Below are 18,454 nucleotides of genomic sequence, written 5' to 3' on the forward strand. Positions count from 1 at the left end.
GTGAGTTTGGACTGGTGTTGGAGAAGTTATGTTTCATATAAACCAAATTTGGTGCCAGATGGATAACACTATTTAGAATTTGATTTACTGCAGATTTTTTAAAATATTAAGAAGGAAAACAAAGAAAGAAAAACCCAGGACTTTTAGGAGCACAATGAATCATGATAAGTCATGGTCTCTGTCAGCAGAAAAGATGTATTTTGCTAAAAGTACCAAATTATATTTCTGTAATCACAAGAAAAGTTTTCTTACAACTACAGAATTACAATCAAGCTGCAAAAGAGAAAAAAAAGGAAAGAAAGAAAAAATATGCAAACGTATTCATGTATTCAGCTCATTCAAATTTAAAAATTCTAATTTATCCTTATATTTAAACATTTACAGCGCTGCAAAAAAGTATCTATGCCCTTCTTAATTTCTTTTTTTTTGTCACACTTACATATTTCAGAGAATCATATATTAGAATGCAATAGAATAGAATAGCCCTTTATTGTCATTGTACAACGGAATTATGGCTGCTCCATGGCAACTGTGCAGGAATAATATATAAATAGTAAGACAACCGGAATAAATAACAAACAGGTGAAATCTTTCCAAACTACAGGAATATATACAAAGTGCTTGGAAGTAGTGCAGAGGACTTGAGTATAAGTACATATGTGAGTGGCCTGAGTGATGGGGGTTACTCAGACCATGGCTCACCGTGGGGTGTGGGGGGGATAGTGTTTGTTGACAGGGGAAGAGGCTGTTTCGTGGTCTGGACGTGTGGTACTGACCAGGGAACAGCAGGTCAAACAGGTGGTGGGTGGGGTGCAAGGAGTCCTGTGATGGCCCTGGTTTACCTGAGGCAGGAGGATCTGGCGATGGCCTCCAGGGGTAGTAGAGGGCAGCCAATGATTTTTGGGGGAGCGGTGTTAATAACCCTCTGCACAGCCTGCCTGTTCTCAGTCATGGCCCCTGTATACCAAACACCCAGGCAGGAGGAGAGGGTCCAGGTGAGATCAGCAGAGATGTGGGCGCCCAGGAGAATAATTCCAGCTGTTCTCCATTTATAATCAGGGGCGAGTGGACCTGTCTGTGCCTCCTGTCCATTATGAGTCCTTTGGTTTTAAGGACATTCAGCTTCAAGTTCTCTAACTCTGCCCTGTACGCTGTCTCATCTGCATCAGAGATGAGCCCAACCACAGCGTCATCAGCATACTTGACAATGACATTGGTTGGGTCGGTTTGGTGTACAGTCATAGGTGTACGCAGGGTGTACGTGTACACCTAGGTGTACACCTATGGGCTGAGAGCTGGTGCTGAGTGACAGTGAGAGCAGAGGTGGTGGCTGAGTCTAAACCTAATAACTTGTTGTCCCATCCTTGGCAGCAAGAACTCCAATGTGATAACTGACAATGAGTCTTTCACATCACTTGGAGGAAGTTTGGTCCACTGTTCTTTGCAGAATTGTTTTAATTGAGCCACAATGGGGGGTGTCCAGCATGAATGGACTGTGCACGGACATAACAAAGTATCTTAATCTGATTTAAGTTCTGACTTTGACTAGGCAAACTCCAAACCTTTTGGGATAATTTTCCTGTTGCATAACCCAAGTGTGTTTGAGTTTCAGGGCCTGAACTTACCAATGCGAGTCACAACTTCCAAAACATTAAACCTTTGTCTCGTCAGTCTACAGAATATTTCCCCAAAAGTCTTCTTTTTGGTCAGCAGTGGTTTTTTCCTTGGAATTCTCCCATTTTTGTCCAGTTTCTTGCTTATTGTTGAATCATTGCCTCAACTGAGGCAAGTGAGGCCTGCAGTTCTTCACATGTTGTTCTGGGTCCTCCTGAATGAGTCATCACACTCTTGGAGTAATTTTAGAAGGCCAGACACTACGGCAAGGCTCTCCACTGTTCCAAAAATGATGTATTTGTGGATAATGACTCTCACCATGGTGCACTGACAAAAATATTGGGTCAGGCCTTTTAATCTTTAAATTCAGGCGTTTACAGTCGCATTTTAATGGGTGTATAAAATCAAATGCAGTGTGCCTTTGAAAATACTTGTAAAACAATGGGTCGTTCTAAAGAGCTCACTGAGTCTGAGCGTCAGTTCATAAATTTTCTTCCCTTCTAAATATTCCAAAATCAACTGTAAGTGGTATTATTACAAAGCTGAAGTGTTTAGGAACAACAGCAACTCAGGTAAAAAGTATCGGTGTAAAGTTACAGAGTGGGATTGACAAGTGCTGAGGTCCACAGTGTGTAAAAGTTGCCTGCACTAACTGCAGAGCTCCAGACCTTCTCTGACATTAACATCAGCATGAAAAATGTGAGCCAGGAGCTTCATGAGATGAGTTTTTACGTCCAAGCAACTCCTGTAGATATAGCTGACCCAGTAATTTTGTCAATTTAGTGTATCTGTAAAGTTAAACCATTCGGACAGCATTAATGTTTTCAGCTACAAGCTAATGTCAGCATATCAGTGATGATTATAATAATAAAGCTAGGCTGGGGTGATGATTTCTTTCTTCACCGTGTTAGCGTGTGTTATGTAAATGAAAGATGAGGAAAGTTTAATCTGATAAATTATGTAATATCCAGGTTTCTATTGTACCTTTGTAATTTCAAAGATGATAATCCCCCAGTTTATGTTAATGTGCTGTACATGGCTGAAACCTGGGAAAATGTGATGTGACAAGGAAGATACTGCTGCAATGTTCCTTTAATGTGCACCGCTCGAAGCTAAAACAGCCATTACTGTGAGTGAGCATTTTGTTGGGCTGTTTTGTCAGAAGTTAGTATTTAGTTTTCTATTTCAGCTTTAGGCACTCGTGCTTGTCACCTCAGCATTTAAGATGAGCAGACAGTTCAGTCCAGTGTGATAACTTTCACTTTTAATGTGTGGCGCACACGCAGCAGCTGAGAGTGTGGGGTGGGAGAGTAAATTAATAGGGAGTGAGAAGGGGGATGAGCCATGGTGCTGTTGTTTCCTCAGGCCACTGCTACCATCTTCCAAAACAACACTCCACACTTAATTAGACCTCACATAATATCACAGGTGCAGAATGCCATAATCCTTTCCACAAGACTGTCCTAATGCCTACAAAAAGAAAAGGAAAAAAAACACTCCAAGAAGATTTGATTTAAACAATCGAGAGATTCCTCTCTCTCTCTTTTTTTAATCTTACACTTAACACACATTTTAAATGCTTTTTTTTTTTGCCTAATGTAAACGGTGACTTTAAATTTTAGGTCCTTTTTTGCGCCTGTGCAGTGGTTACTGCTAGGAAGCTCACAACTCTTTTGTCAGTTTTAACAAAAATCAAATTAATTCATAATGAAATTGAACACTGAGTCAGTTATAATGTTTTTATTTGTGGGTAAATCTCCTCCATAAACATGCATTGGGACACAGAGCTGCCCTGAAACAATAAAGAGAAGACGATTCAGCTGTAAGGTAAAGTAAAGCAGTTAGGGAACAGCAAACAGGGAACTAAAACACTGCAACACATGTGAAGGGAAAACACATTTTTAGAACCTGAAAGTATTCCACCTGTAACTCCACCTGGAAAAGCCACACCCATTAAGGTTATTACCTTAATTTACAGAGGTAATAACATTGTCTTGTAACTTGAAACATTCACAGTTTGTCTTTGACAGTGTTGGACTGATCATTTGTAGATTTTTCAGGTTTTTCTAAACCTTTCTTTTGATCAGTTATCAGCATTCAAAGAGAAAAATACTTCCTGAGGTTGTAGTTACATTAATCACATCAGTGTCTCCTTCATTTAAGATTTATTTCCTTTCCCTGTGCTCATTTCTTGCAACTTTGAGTTTCAGCGAGGTGTGTGTGTGTGTGTTAGAGTAAATTTGTTTAAAAAAGTATATTCTTGGTTGTTTCTGTGTTTTTTTGCATATGGTGTTGATGTAACTGGTTCTTTCTGGGTTTTCAAAGTGTGTATATATATTTCATAACATTGATAACTGCATGTTTGATATAAGCATGTTCTTTATGCTGTCTTCTTACCTTTCTGAACCAGGAAACATGAAACATTCGGCTGCTTTCAGATGCAGATGGCGTTTGCGGAGCACGATTTAACGCCTTTTTCTTTCTTATCCTACAAGCATGATTTCTGATACACTGCATGGCATGCTGCTCTAATGCTTTCAGGCTGTTGCGTGTCTGACACTGCTGTGTGTCTCTGGTTGCCATTATATATGTAAATATGCCTTAGGAAGCATTTTATATGTATATTTATGTTCTTGTTCTCTGTTCATGTTGTGTTGTGCACCTTGTATGTATTGTTTGGGTGGCTGTTGATTTCCTCTACCCTCACCGTCCTTCTGGACCCTCCCCACTTGCGCACAAGTCGTCCCTCATTTTATTTATTTTCGCAATCAGTTTTCTCTTCCTGCCTCCTGCTTTTAGTCCTCCTCTGCTTTCCTTTTTCCTCTCATCTCCTCTCCTCTCGTTTCCTCTCCTCTCCTCCTATGTTGATGAGATACGGTGATTTCTCTTAGGGGAGGCGTCAGTCCATCCTAGTGCAGCCCCGTCTTGCGCCTGTCCCACCCCGAGTATCCAGGTAATAAACAAGCCGGCAAACTCTCACTCTCCATCCATAACTGCTGCCTCTTTTCCACTTCTACTGTTCTCTATGTGCGTCCCTGTCCTTATACAGCATCCTGTGAACTCACTGCAGGCCCACACACTGACAGGCCCACTTTGCTCTCCCATTTATCTTCTCATAAAAAGGAGGACTGTCACAGAATGTCTGGACAGAGATGACTGATGTTTCGTAGGGGCACACCTGTGTGTTAGGGTGACAACAAAATAATGTCAAATTTTTAAAAGTGAGCAAAACAACTCAGCAGTTAGTCGTGTTCATCTAAATCTTATCTGCACTCTCCTGCCCATAAATCATGTGCTGCAATATCAGTAACTGCACACAGTACCAGGCTGACCTGTGAACATTATGCCCCATGATAATATGTCCTAGAGAGGCAGAATTTTAAATGTGGCTCAATAAAAAATTGATAGGAACACACCATCCTGAGCAGAGGGCATGCTTTAAAAAAACAAAAGGATATCTTTTATTGATAAGACAAACTGAGGGCTTTCACGACCACCACTGTGTGAATTAGCTGTTCCAGTCATCAGGCAGAGTGGCTCGCTTATGTTCAGCTAACTTAACGTCTTAGTCCAGTTACACTTGAAGGTGATGTTCTAAGCAGTAACACACAGCTGAAGCCCTTAAAGTCGGGAATGATCATGACTCTATTCAGCAGGTTTTCAAAATTTAATTAAAACACCCAAAATGTTTTTTGGCAGAAAACCAGTTCCAGCTAAAAGCTTAGATTTTATTGTCTCTGTTCAAAAGCTTCAAATTACTGTTGGTGAAACAGAAAATCAATTTGATTTTAAAACGAGTCCAGGATTCACTTTGAACATGAAATTGTATTCATAAATTTAATAACTATTCATTTTGAATTGGCTACTGCTCCAATTTGTACATCCGATTGGCTCTTTTTGCAAGGCTGCACTGCGTCCACCTACCAATATAAGAAAAATTTCATTAAGTGATGGTCTTATATGATTAATACTTTAACCTAAAGGATAACACATGCTTATGAAATCTCCAGTGACAATGTGAAGTCTGCAGCCTCACGTTCTCTGCTGCAGGGATAAAGGCTGGGTTTTTTAGGCCAACTGAAAAAAACAGCAAAAATTAAAGTTTTTAATACTCACATTTTGTTGTGCAAGATAATATCAACATATTTATACTGCTTTTGTGATTTTTGTAAGTATATGTAATCACAGCGGTATAGGCATTTGTTAGCAAATGTTTTCTTTGGGGCAAATAAAGGCTTCAGGGGTATTTACTTATATATTTATGGTACAGGGTAAAAGTCGTGAGCCACCTTGCATTTCTTTAAATTTTGTTATGAAAATAGGAAAAGGATGCAGTGTGTGACAGGATAAAGGACCCACACATGCAGTGATGTATTGATACATGCAAAGATACATGGAAATTCAATAAGTAAGGCAGAAATAACTGTGCAATTCTAAAAAGCTTCAGAGTCAAAATGACCACCTTTATTTTTTAGCACAGCCTAAAGCTCTAGCACAGCTTTGAGGTAATGTTGTTGTCATTTCTTTAAGCAGTCTGCAGGAATAGTTCTGCAAGCTTCTTGAAGGACATTCAAAGGCCTTCTTTGGATGTTGGCTGCCTTTTCTTCTGTTCTCTGTTAAGATGACCCCAAACTGCTTCAATAATTTTGAGGTTCAGTCTCTGGGGAGGCCAGTCCATGACTGATACTTTTCCACTAACGAGGGGTGGTTCAAGCCTTTTGTAGCAATATTAATATCAAGAATACATAAACAGAGGCACAGTCGAATGAGAACAAAGAAATGCAGAAATTCTAACTATAAGTCATTCCTGTGAAACTATGTGAAAATGCTGTGGGGGATTTTTGTTGCAGTGACCAGCTAGAACAACTGAGAGCAAGGTACTGCAGTTTAAAAAAGATTTTTTACCATACCATCACACGTTGTTAGCATTTTATCCTTATATGATTTGAGAAGCAGGTTTTCACAATGTTTTCTAATGAGAAACCTGTGCTCACTATATTCCTTCATTAGCTTTTTTCATGAAAAACTACTTTATTTTGCTGCATTTCCTGCTATTAACAACTTTACTTACACTTGAGGCACCTATAGTAGAATTGTAAAGGTCTATTTATTAGCTACAACACTGCTAACATTTCATTAGTTAGCAAACAAAGGCAGACATCCAAAAGCTAGCAGAACAGGATGTTTTCATTGCTTTCATTTCATTACTTTTAGAACTTTCTTCTGAGACATGGTTTACATTTTAATCCAAGCCATAATCTTGCCTTGGAATAGAATGTAAATCAACCTCACCAACTAGTTTTGCTGCTCAAACCTAACCAACCTGCAAGCTGAGAATAACATAAAAGAAAGGAAATATTTCTGTCAGAAGGCTTTCTGGCAGGGAGCCCTGAAGGCAAACCTGTCCTGTTGCCGATTTATGCTGAAAGATGTATTTTATTTGTATGTGTTTTTACATGCACAGCTGCAGCTTTAAATTCTCTTTACTCTGACAGATGACAAAATGTGTCATTTTTACACAGCGCCATGATTGGCACTGTGTGAAGTGAGCTTCTCATCCACAACACACACACATAAAAATGACATTTTCTTTGTTTTGTCAGGCTGAATGAGGAGGTAACCCACTGTGCTTTTTATTGTCACCCTTCCAACACACTAACGTGTCTCCTTTTATCCACTGCTAACTTGGAAATATTCTGTGATAGACCTCCTGGATGTTTACTTGAATTAGATGAGACAGAACTGAGACTGCTTTTTCTCTTTATGTTGACAAATAAGCATTCGACATCCCCTGACAAAAATCTAAAGAAATACTGCCGTAGCTTTTTTAATATCATTTCAAATTCTCTGTGTGTGACTGTTGTTGCTCTCTGCAGATGAAAATGTCATCGCTTGTTCACACATAAGATTCAGTCACAACCAGCAATCCACAGACATGCCAACATTATTATGCACAAATTAATTTCAAGTCATATACGGAGAACTCTCTACTTTGCATTGAATCAGCTGCTGAAATGCAGAGAAATTCAGCAATCAATGGAAATCATTGATTTTTACTCTCTGCTGCTTTTAATATGTTGGCATTTGCAAAATTCCACTTCTCATTACATATAACGGTAATTTTTCTTTGGCTTTAATTAAACTAAAGTCAGTTTTAAGGAAGTATTTCCATAATTATCAGCTACTTACAAACAGCATACGTTTCATATCTTCTTAACGTTCTTTTGATGATGTTTTTAGTCAATAGAAGTTGACTAACAGATATCTAAAAGTATCTTTAAAACAAGTTTGAATGCAAAGAAATTGTAGAAGTAGCTGCAATAATTCCAGACTTTAGATTTGTGAGCAAGAAACTGAATATTTGCAACTGTTTTCAGCTTACAAAAGCAGACTGAAAACACGGCTTCTCAAGGCTTTACCATTCTTGCTTATAAATCAGTCTGAAAGTAAATGAAATATTAGTGTTATTCTCTTTTATTGCCTTTTTTTTCTTCAAACGTGCCATATTTTAGCACCACTTTAAATTCACATTTTCCATTCAGATTTCCATCCCTCCTGCCACGCCCTATGACAAACGACACGATTTATGTGAAATCTCCGTATCTGACCCAGTCCTTCCCTGAAGAACACTGATTATTGTGCACATGTTTTGTGTTGTGTTCTGTGTCTTTCAGTGAATCCGTGTTTTTCCTGATATGTATGTGTTTCTGTATGTGTTTGGCACCTGGGCGTATTGTTTGTCCGAATGGTGGCGTAGGTCAGCTGTTATTGTGCGTCTTTTTATGTGCGACATGCATACCGTGTTCTTGCTTTTTGCTGTTTTCTTTTTGTACTTTCTATCAAAGCAGAAGCTCAATACCCATCAAGCTAGGCTTTTCAAGACTTGCAGCCCTCTTTTTACGTTTTTTTTTACCCATATATAGAGTGATAAAACCAGCACGTACAGCAGGTATTTAGTCTGAAATGTGAAGGTGAGAAAGATTTCACAGTTTGTTGTAGACATTCACGTTCCAAATTGGAGTGATTGGAGATTGGAGGAGATGGGTAAGAATTTGTGTGTGTGTGTGTGTGTGTGTGTGTGATAATTTATTTTCTGCATCATTTACAGTACACTTAACATTTCCACTAAGTGTTTTGTGTTTCTGTCTCCAATACTGCAATTTTCATTAGCATACAAAAACACACACTCACACCAAGCTGTAATTGAATGCACCACGTAATCAAACACTACAGCCCACAAAGTGAAGCAAGTTTGGTAAGTTAAAAAGGATGTCAGTAAACATTTTGCCATGTCTTTGTTCAGCTGCCTGATTTCCCAGTTTAATAGGCATGTGTACTGGACTACACATGGATATTAAACAACACTGTTGGTTGTGTTGGAGACTAATAAAACAAGTGCTATAGTGGAGTCATGTTACTGGCATCCTGTAACTGTCTGTAACCATAGTAGATTTTAGCTGTTCATAGCACCAGTTAGCAACTGAAAGTGTTTGCATTCATTTTGGTTCTGATTGAGAAGAGAAAAGGCCCGCCAATTCACATCTAATTCTGGGGTAATTTTTTTTTAATTATTATTTCTTCTTTTTACTCTTTTTAACTGAAATGGAGACACCTCACAGCGGACACACCCATCAGACACAGTTTAAGCGAAGATTATTTGCTTTTGATGCTTTTGATTCATTTTCTCTACTGGATGCAGACCAAACTATCTCTCCTCCTTCCTGTCTTCCCCTCTACAGCACTTCATCCCATTCACATTACAGTGTTTCATACTTCTTGTGTGTGAGCATTAAAGTGGTTTTTACTGTCACATGTATAATATGTGAACATTTTCCTGTTTGATATAAAGTTAAATTACTGCACAGATCTTCGAGCTCTTTTAGATGCTTGCTGCACTCGTCCTACACTGTCACTGAATCTTTGTAATTATGTCTAGACACCACACAGCAAATGTGTCAGGCACCATAAATCGAGTGCAATTATTTCAAGAGGTTTCTACCCAGGTCTGATGTTAAAACTGTGAATTCCAGCTTTCAAAATGCTTCTGTATTCAAATCATCTTGAAGTCGTGCATTGTTACATTAAGCAGCAGTATGAATAGAGTCATCATAGTTGTCTATTGGCATAATAACCCAATTGTTTTCTCTTCCCACTGCTCTTAGACATCAGTGAACAAGACTGGAAGTGCAGGCTTGCAAACAGACCTTGATATAAACTAATAAAACTCTAGTATTGCATTGCTGTTATTTCGCTCTAATGTAAGTAAAAAACAAAAGTAAAACCAAACTTTGTTTGAATGTCTAATCAAAAGCTCCAACCCAGGAGGAACATCCCGCTGCGGTGATCAGTGGCTTTGGGTTGGATGTTTTGGTTGGTGAATTTGACAGAGGTTTGGATTTCATGTCAGACTCTTTAAGACTTGCTTTTTAAAGTTGCTGCTGACCTCTATGTGTCTTGACAGTTTTGCATGTTTTGCGTAACATGTTATGCTACAGCGAGTGCTGTTAAGCTTACTTTCAAGCCATAAGACTAGCGCTCTTTTTCAGTCTGTAATTTAAAATATTTTCAGCTGCTCAAGCACGCGCTTTTACTTTGAAAATTAGTGGTTATTGAGCATTATTTGTACTCACTGTCAGAAGATGACTCACTTGACTTCTTGACTTTGCCTGACACCTGACAAACACCTACTCATGCCAAGAGGATCAGGATCCTTTGACCTCAAGATTTTTAATTCCCCTTCATCTCCTCTTTACCTGTGTCCCTTTTCTTGTGCTACCATTTCTATTGGTGTGCGTCACGCATCAACCTCGTAACTCATTGGGCTCTTTCTCTCCTCTCTCTGTGTCTCTCCTTCTTTATGTGTGGTTCTTCCAATCCCTTGTCACGCGTCTGTTATTTTCCAAATGCACCTTCGCTTTGCTTTGACCATTGCCTTTACATGTATCCATTCCATCTGGTTATTTCTGTTTTTCGCTGTTGATGTTTTTCCCTTCAAATCATGTCCTTCTCTGGTGATTTTTCTCTTTTATCCTCTTTCCATCCTTATCTCACTGCTATTCCTTTCTCCCACACTTTCACACCTCTTCAACGTGTATTTTTTCCCTTTACATGTCTGCCTTGATTGGACATCTCCTATTGCAACTCCTCACATCCCTCCCATCTTTCATTGAATGGCCTCTCTCCTACGACCATTTCTCCCTGCTCCCACTCCTCTTTCCCCTCCCTTCTCTCTCTATCTCGCTAGGAGGACCAGCTTTCCTCCCTGGGTTCTGCAGACCCCGGTGTGAAAACTGAAGGTGGAGGGGGAGGTGGAGGAGGTGGAGCAGTAACCAACGATCAAGGCCTCAGAGTCTCTTCCTCGGGCATTTCCTCTGTCAGCTCGCCCCACAATGGAGTCCTCCCTCAAACCATAGATCCTCCCTCTCTACCCGCTCCTCATCAACATCCTAGTCAGAATGGAGAGCTCCGTGGCAGCCAAACATCTTCCCCAATGACAACCTCACAGACAACTGGAACTACAGCAGCAGCAACTACAGGCATAGCAGAAGAAGGGGGAGTAGGTCAAACACAGCACTGAGCCAAATCAGAGAGAGATGACCCAAAGGAAAACACCACCCCTGCCCTTTCCCCATTTAGCAAGACAGTTCTTTGAAAAGAAATCACCTTTTATGTTCTTATTGCCCAGGCAAGAGAGAGAAGAAAAGCGAGCAGGAGACGAGTAGTAATCATACAGCTACTGTACAGTGCTTAACACATTAACACACAACATAAAGGGCTCTTCAATGGACATTTGTTCTCTTGATGCTCACATGGAGCTTCAGATAGTATCAGTCTTGCAGGACAAGACAATGATACCTTACGTACTTTGAATCTGTCAAACAAAGCATTAACATGCATACCAAGATATGTGAATATGTGCTCCGTGCACTCATCGCCTGTCTTTGATTCCACTAGAAACAAACATGTAAGGATCAAGAACTATAGAATGTCTTGCACCCCAAAGACTTCATAGTAGCCATTAGCAAAGAAGTGCTAGAAGCTAGAAGCTAGCTTACAGTAACCCTTGACTCCCATGGATGTAGATGCATTAATATATCCTGAACACGCCAGGCTACAGTTTGTTTTAGTAGGAATGTGGCAGTGTGGTCTGGCTTTCATAGTGCCTTTGAGTGTTTTTCCAACAGGGTTTTACAATACAGTTAACAGACGGCGATCAAGTTGGCTTTGCAAGTAAGGGAAACAATATATGGGCCGAAAACAGAGATTCAAAGACACAAGATCAAGCATCATAGCGGTTTGAGTGATGAGAGACATTTCTGGGAACTTCTTTCTTCTTTTCAATCTAAGGGACGTCTTGTTTTTGGACTGAGCTCGTGCAGTTTTTCTCTTCTCAATCTCAGAACCGATTTGTGATAAACTGGTGCTAAACAGAAACAAATGGTGCCATTTTCCAAGTCAGCTGTCTGTGTCTGCCATAGCACTGCCTCTTTCATGGTTCACTCACTGTCTTTTCTCTCTCTCTCTTCTGCAGTTTGTCTTTGACAGGACTTTTTTTCCCCCTCCCAATATGTTCCGTGTGCGTCCGTCTTTGTTCTTTGTGCATCATGTTGTGTTATGCTTAAACGGGGGTGTTGGGGTTTCCATATCTGTTTTTGGGTTTTTTTGCACTCCTCCAATCTCTGATTTTAATCACATTTAATAAAAGCAGCTCCCAGGCTCAGAATTGATGGATCAACTATTGCACTTTTGCCTCCAAAGGCTATCTGTAGTTTACAACTAGCACTAGTAATTTTAATACTTTGAAAGACAGGGATGAATGAAGTGTATTCAGTGTTTGTTTGTTTTTCTTTCACTTAAATTATGTTGATTCTTTGTGTTTTTCTAGAAGATGATTATTTTGCTTATTTCAGACACAGCCTTTAATAATTTATCTTGCAATTTTCACCAAAACAAATAAATAGTAAAAACAGGTTTGTAGTTGGTTTGAGCATACACTACATTTTACCCCATTTTTACTTTCAAATTTGCCAAACACAAAGAGGATTTTGTTTCCTTACAAATATCTGTGAAAAGACCATTTCTAGGTTTGCTAAGCCTGCCGTTAAGTGCCTGGGATAGATGCATTGAGTATCCTTTGGCCAGTAGACTAGCTAGTCATCAACCAAATGCACCTTATAAAGCCTTGCGTAACACAATAAAATAAATTATATCCCTGATTCTACAAATTATTATATATTATATTATCTTATATATTACTGTGTGTAGTTTGCTTAACTTGAGGTTTCTTTTTTTAAATGAAAAGAGACCTGTTGTTGAAAACAAAGCAAAAAAAAAAATAAAAAATTTAGAGAATTGTTTGATGTACTTTGCAAATGAACTCATGATTTGATTTCTCATGTGTCCAATGCTGAAAACACATCTTTGAAATGTTTGCAACATGTATCCATATTCCTTCATTTTGTCTATGAACTGTCTGCTGTAAGGTTTGTCTCGATGTGAATTTGTTTTTGTCTTTGTAGCCTCACACACCGGTGTCGCTCTGCAACAACTTGGCTTGTTTTAAAGTTCAAGAAGTGTTTCACATCAGCCATTTTTCACTTTAGACAGACCACAACATTTTTGTTTTTGCCGTGTCAAAGGTCAAAATGGCCTGCAGTGGTTAAGCTTAGATTAGACTTCTAATGATAGTGAATGTTGAACCACCAAATGTTTATAATGCTAGCAGTCTTATGCAGGGAAAGATTGTCTATTTAGGGCTACTTCTTTCTTGTGAATTTACTTGTGTGGTGAATGTTGGATTCAAAGCGGGCTAGGTTATGAACATCAGTGTCTTTTCTGAGACGTGATATGATCCGTGATTGAGAAATTAACATTGCTGTGAAAATACCTCAGTGACTCAGGTAAACAAGCAGTTGCCTCAGAGCTGAACACAAAAACTATAGAAAATAAAAAGAGACGAGTCCAGCTTTGGAAAGACTGCCACCATGCAGATACTCGGTCAATAGCTATGCTTTAATAGCACCTGATCAAGCACCCTCCCCCGTTTCTTCTCTCTCTCTGTCTCCCTTTTTTCTCCCCCAGCCACTCTCAAAGCTTCATCGAGGACAATGTGGAACCTAATTGGCTGATGCACCATCGGCAGTCTGCAGGGTGGCATGGCCAAATGTCCAGAGCCCTCTCTCGTGACGCGATTGGCTGACAAAGGGAGAACTTGGGGCACTGGTCCCATTCTCTTTGCTCAAAGGATGGTGCAGAGCCCCAGCGGACCATGTAAGGAAATGCTGGGTTTTTTTGGCTTTTTTGTTTTCACTTTACTGGGCCCTCTCTCTCTGATTTGATAACAGGATTTTTTTTAATATGTTTGATGCCTCATGGTTGGATCTACATTTGACTTACAAACAAAAGGTAGGCTGGACAGATATTGTTGTTGTCAGCCTGCCGAGCATGCAAAGAACAGCTATGCAGTCTGATCAATCAGCAGAACGGAGGAACACAAAAGCCAAGGAAGGCGCGATGCTCAAAGTGAGAGAGAGGGGTGGGTAAGATGTATTTCAAAGGTGCTTGACTTCTCTTAAAATTTTCAGTCCAAGCTGATTTGCTTTCATAGCATTTATTTGCCTCTCTCTCTCTATCTATCTCTCTTGTAGTCTTTTCAAATTACCCCTTGATTCCTCTTCATCTATTCACTCTTTATGCATCTAGGATTTTAAAAAGCATCATTTAACCACTTCAGTCTTACTTCGTTCTAGACACACTTGATCTTTTTCTCTCCTCGTAGTTTTTAGCTCTTCCGTTTGAATCTCGTTCAGCGTTTGATTTTAAAGGAACCTAAATATGCACAGCCTAATTCATAACGTAAAACCGCTTCTAAACAATACTCTTGCTTCAGTGAAGACTTTGAAAAGCCGGACAGAATGTTATTATTTATATTTCTATGATGAAACTGCTTATTCTTACAATTAAAGAAAAACTCTTCGTTTAAAATCTTCCGGAGGAGATATTTATTTCTTGATATAGATAGATGCCTCTATCTAATGGAAGTTCATAAATAACCCATTTTATATGAACCGAGTTTCTTACTGAGACAATCTTTTGGAAAGAAGAGTTGCCCCAAAAGACTGCAGCGAAAGGGATGAACTCGTGTTTCACCTACTCCCCTTACGACAGTTTGCACGTTGCTGACACCTGATCCCTCCTTGCTCTTGGTTATTATTGTTCAAAAGCGAAATAAAGTGGACAGATGTCGCCATGGAGCTCTCCATATACGGACGATGTGAAATTGATTGGATAAGGACATTCTTACAGCTATCGTTTTGTACTCCACTTCGACTACCTGTCTGTAGAGTTTTAACCAAGCAGAGGATGAACTCTTGGTTTCAGTGTGGCCACATTTCTGCAGTCAAATTGCTGTAAAACTCCCCGTTTTCTTTCTATGGATGGACTCCACTGACACCAATCTGAGTTGAAATCCCTGCCATTTCCACTTTTGACTGAAACGAGAGAGAGACATGTTAGAGGTCCTGCTGAAACGAGTGAATGTGTTTGTATATAAGTGTGTGTACTGGCTCAATCTTTGTGTATATACTGGATACATGTGTATATATGGTATGTCTATGTGTATATACAGTTTGTTTGTATATGCAGAGTGTACAGCTATTTTTTCCTCTAATGTTTCTCTCTCTTTCTATGAATAGGTCTTCTCAAGTTACCAATATTGAGGCATGGAAAGGTTTTTACATGTACTGACAGCTATCAGAGGCACTTTCTGTGCAGACTTAGAATATCAGCAAGGTCTGTCACTTCTAGCTGCATTCTTGAAGCTCTCATACAAGAAGTAACTCACGTAATATTAAGCTTGCACTCATTTTCTGACCAACTAAAAAAGCTTTTCTAAGTAGATTTGGGTGACCAAGCAATGTTTGTACATATATAGACTTAGACCTTTTTTGCCCCCCAGAAACCTCCATTTGCATTTCTTTAGGGGGCAGGGATAGCTCAGTAGGTAAAGTGGTCGCCCCATGATCGGAAGGTCGGCGGTTCGAATCCACTTAACGGCTACCCTGAGGTACCCCTGAGCAAGGTACCGTCCCTACACACTGCTCCCCGGGCGCCTGCTTAGTGGGCTGCCCACTGCTTCACTGAGTGAATGGGTCAAATGCAGAGAAAAACAAGTAATTTCCCCATGGGGATCAATAAAGTATCCATTATTATTATTATTATTTAAAAATTCTCAACCTCTTTTGAGTTCTTGCGTATCTGGCGTTCACTTATATGTTTGCAGCGGTTGTCATTCAGAGCTATATATTTATTCAGACAACCCTTATATATTTCTTGAAATTTTGTTCCCCAAATTCTGCTTCTCATGGAACCGTCTAACCTTTTTGTGCGGCTAGACTGGCAAACCCTTCCATGAAAGTCTACTGTCATTACTCACCATTGCTCGTTTTTGTATAGGTCCTTACTAAATAAGTGTGCCTCCTCCCCCTTATACTCTTACTAACCTTAGATCCGTTACCTCCGCTGATCGCTCATCTCCATTACCCTTTGACAAGCCATAGCCCCCACCCTCCCTGAAAGCTCCTCTATTGTTGTTATGACAGGACAGACATTTGGGGATTTTCTGTATATTAATGGAAGAGTGGTGTTGAAGAGTGTATTGCAGTTGTATATGGATTTGTTATGAATGTGGATATTCTGATCATTGAATTATTATTGTAATAATGATAATAATTATTGCCTCTTTGATTTTGTTGATTAATTCCTTTGATCCAGTTGATGAAGATGCCATTGTTCCTTTTTTCCTTTCTCTTTTTTTTTTTTGGAATACACCGGAATTTATATTTTTCGGGTGGGTGATTCTGGAGATAGAAATACGTAAATAAATTAATAAATAAACAAATAATTAAATTCTTAACTTTGTGTGGAAATGTGTGTTCTACCTTTCTGGACCAACTCTGGATGATTTCAGAGAATGTAGAAAGTAGAAAACTTTTTTCTTTATTTGCATATCCAAAGTTTAATCAACCTTATTCCTCTTTTTTTTTTTCAAATGCACATGAACAAGAGTTTTTGGGCCTTTTTGTTACTCTGATGACTCAGACACACTGGAGCCAGATAGTATTAGGTATACAGTGAGTTACCATGCACAAATGTACGTTTTTGAGCCATACTATAAAAATTGCATTAAACCTAAGTGGTACCTCTTGAGCTTTATAGTCAGGCCAATGCAAAAAGTTGTAATGTGAGTAAAAAAAAATTCAGGATACTGATAAAGCTTGTAGTTATTTGATTAACTGATGTGCTGGTACATGCAGCTTTAGCTCCTAGACCTCACATCTGCTAATTTAAGCAACTGAACTGGACTTTAAATACAGTCTATGCTTAAATCTCCTTTTTTTAATGGTCAGTAGGGGCAGTTCTCATGGTTGCAAAAAGTCTTGTTGTATGACTGTAGTAGAAAATGACCCTTCGCTTTTGATTTATGATGTCTGCAGACACTTTCCTGATGACTTTATGGTCTGGTATGCTAGTCTCAAGGCCAATTTAACGCTGTGTCATTTTATAAATTATGGTTTAATTCAAGAGGAAATATGTAATAGTGTCTTTTAACTAGTGTATGACTGACAAAGGGCTTACCTTCAAAATTCACTGCTGAGCATCAACCTATCGTTTATATACGATCTAGCAATAAATCTCGAGTCAGTCCCACTTACACCACCACCAACAATGTTTGATCATACACAGCTTGTAATATTCGACAGCCAACATATTATTAATATTATTAACATATAGTAGCAGTTTCCCACAGCCTATGTCAATAATTAATTAATTCCACATAAAAACTTCTGAATGAATGTAGTTTGTAAAAGAGAGAAGTCACACATTTACTCTCATTTATTTAATTAAAAAAACAAAAACATTATACTTGACAACCTCTTGTAAAAAATACTGTACATTAAAGATAGAAGGGTGTGTTCAGTGTACATGTAAAACAAAGGAAGTTGGTGATCAGTTCACAGGAAGAATTTGGTTGCATCATAGTGTTCACACATGTGTGGGTGATTTAATCATCGTTTAAGGATTGTGAGTCTTCACTTGTGGTGGAGCAGATCATGCCCTCACACGCTCCTCAGACACGGTACTCAGAGTGAGGAGGGCAGGTAAGATTTGGGATCTGGGGATTCGACTGAATTTAGTAAGCTTGTAATTATCTTCATCCTCCTACACTTAATTGCCTGCAGTTCCTTCAGGGGTTTGCAACTTGTGACTTTGGACAGAAAGGAAGAAAAAGCACTTAAGCAGAGGGTTCATGATGTGTAAACTGAACAAACAGAGCGGAGAATTCCACCCCAACTTACCTGTAATTACTACTCTTGTAATTATTCTGCAGGCGACACTGAGAAATTAAAAAAACAAACAAAAAAACCCATGTGCTTGCAATAACTGTTCAAAATCTGTGTTTTTGAGAGACAGTTGGCTCTCTGTCACATTTCCACAGTAGGCAGATACATAAAAACTTAAAATTATGGAAATGTTTTATAGATGTGTACAATAATCCATGAGCTTTATAGTCCTCTAGTGGCATCTACCTGAAATTACAAGAACAGAGGTGCATTCTAGTCTATTAATAAACCCAGTTTTTAAGCAGCATTTTTGATCAACATGGTGTAAGGATCAAAACATAAATTGTATGTAAATATTGTAGGTATTGGTGCCAATATGGGACAAAAACAAACATGAGGTTTTGCATATATATATATATATATATATATATATATATATATATATATATATATAACATGACCTGTAATCCTGTAACCCATGCAGTGACGTAATTCCT

The 18,454-nt window shown here is 38.9% G+C and overlaps 1 protein-coding gene across 7 annotated transcripts in view; it reads left to right on the forward strand.

The window, feature by feature from the left end:
• The window catches only part of syngap1b (synaptic Ras GTPase activating protein 1b), a 182,950-nt gene extending 166,422 nt beyond the window's left edge, over positions 1 to 16,528 (forward strand). For 6 of the 7 annotated variants that reach the window (XM_085292632.1, XM_085292633.1, XM_085292635.1 and 3 more), the window contains one exon: positions 10,859 to 16,528. In XM_085292632.1, coding sequence (XP_085148758.1) covers positions 10,859 to 11,191 — 333 coding nt within the window. In that variant the 3' untranslated portion in view covers positions 11,192 to 16,528. Of the gene's footprint in view, positions 1 to 4,505; positions 4,568 to 10,858 lie in introns of all 7 variants that reach the window. The other variant, XM_085292634.1, reaches the window with a different exon arrangement.
• The last annotated feature ends 1,926 nt before the right edge of the window (positions 16,529 to 18,454 follow it).

Source organism: Mchenga conophoros, linkage group LG11 (genome assembly GCF_057382185.1).
Source record: "Mchenga conophoros isolate Kocher_MC1m ecotype Shallow Benthic linkage group LG11, M_conophoros_male_GT1.1, whole genome shotgun sequence".
NCBI lineage: Eukaryota > Metazoa > Chordata > Actinopteri > Cichliformes > Cichlidae > Mchenga > Mchenga conophoros.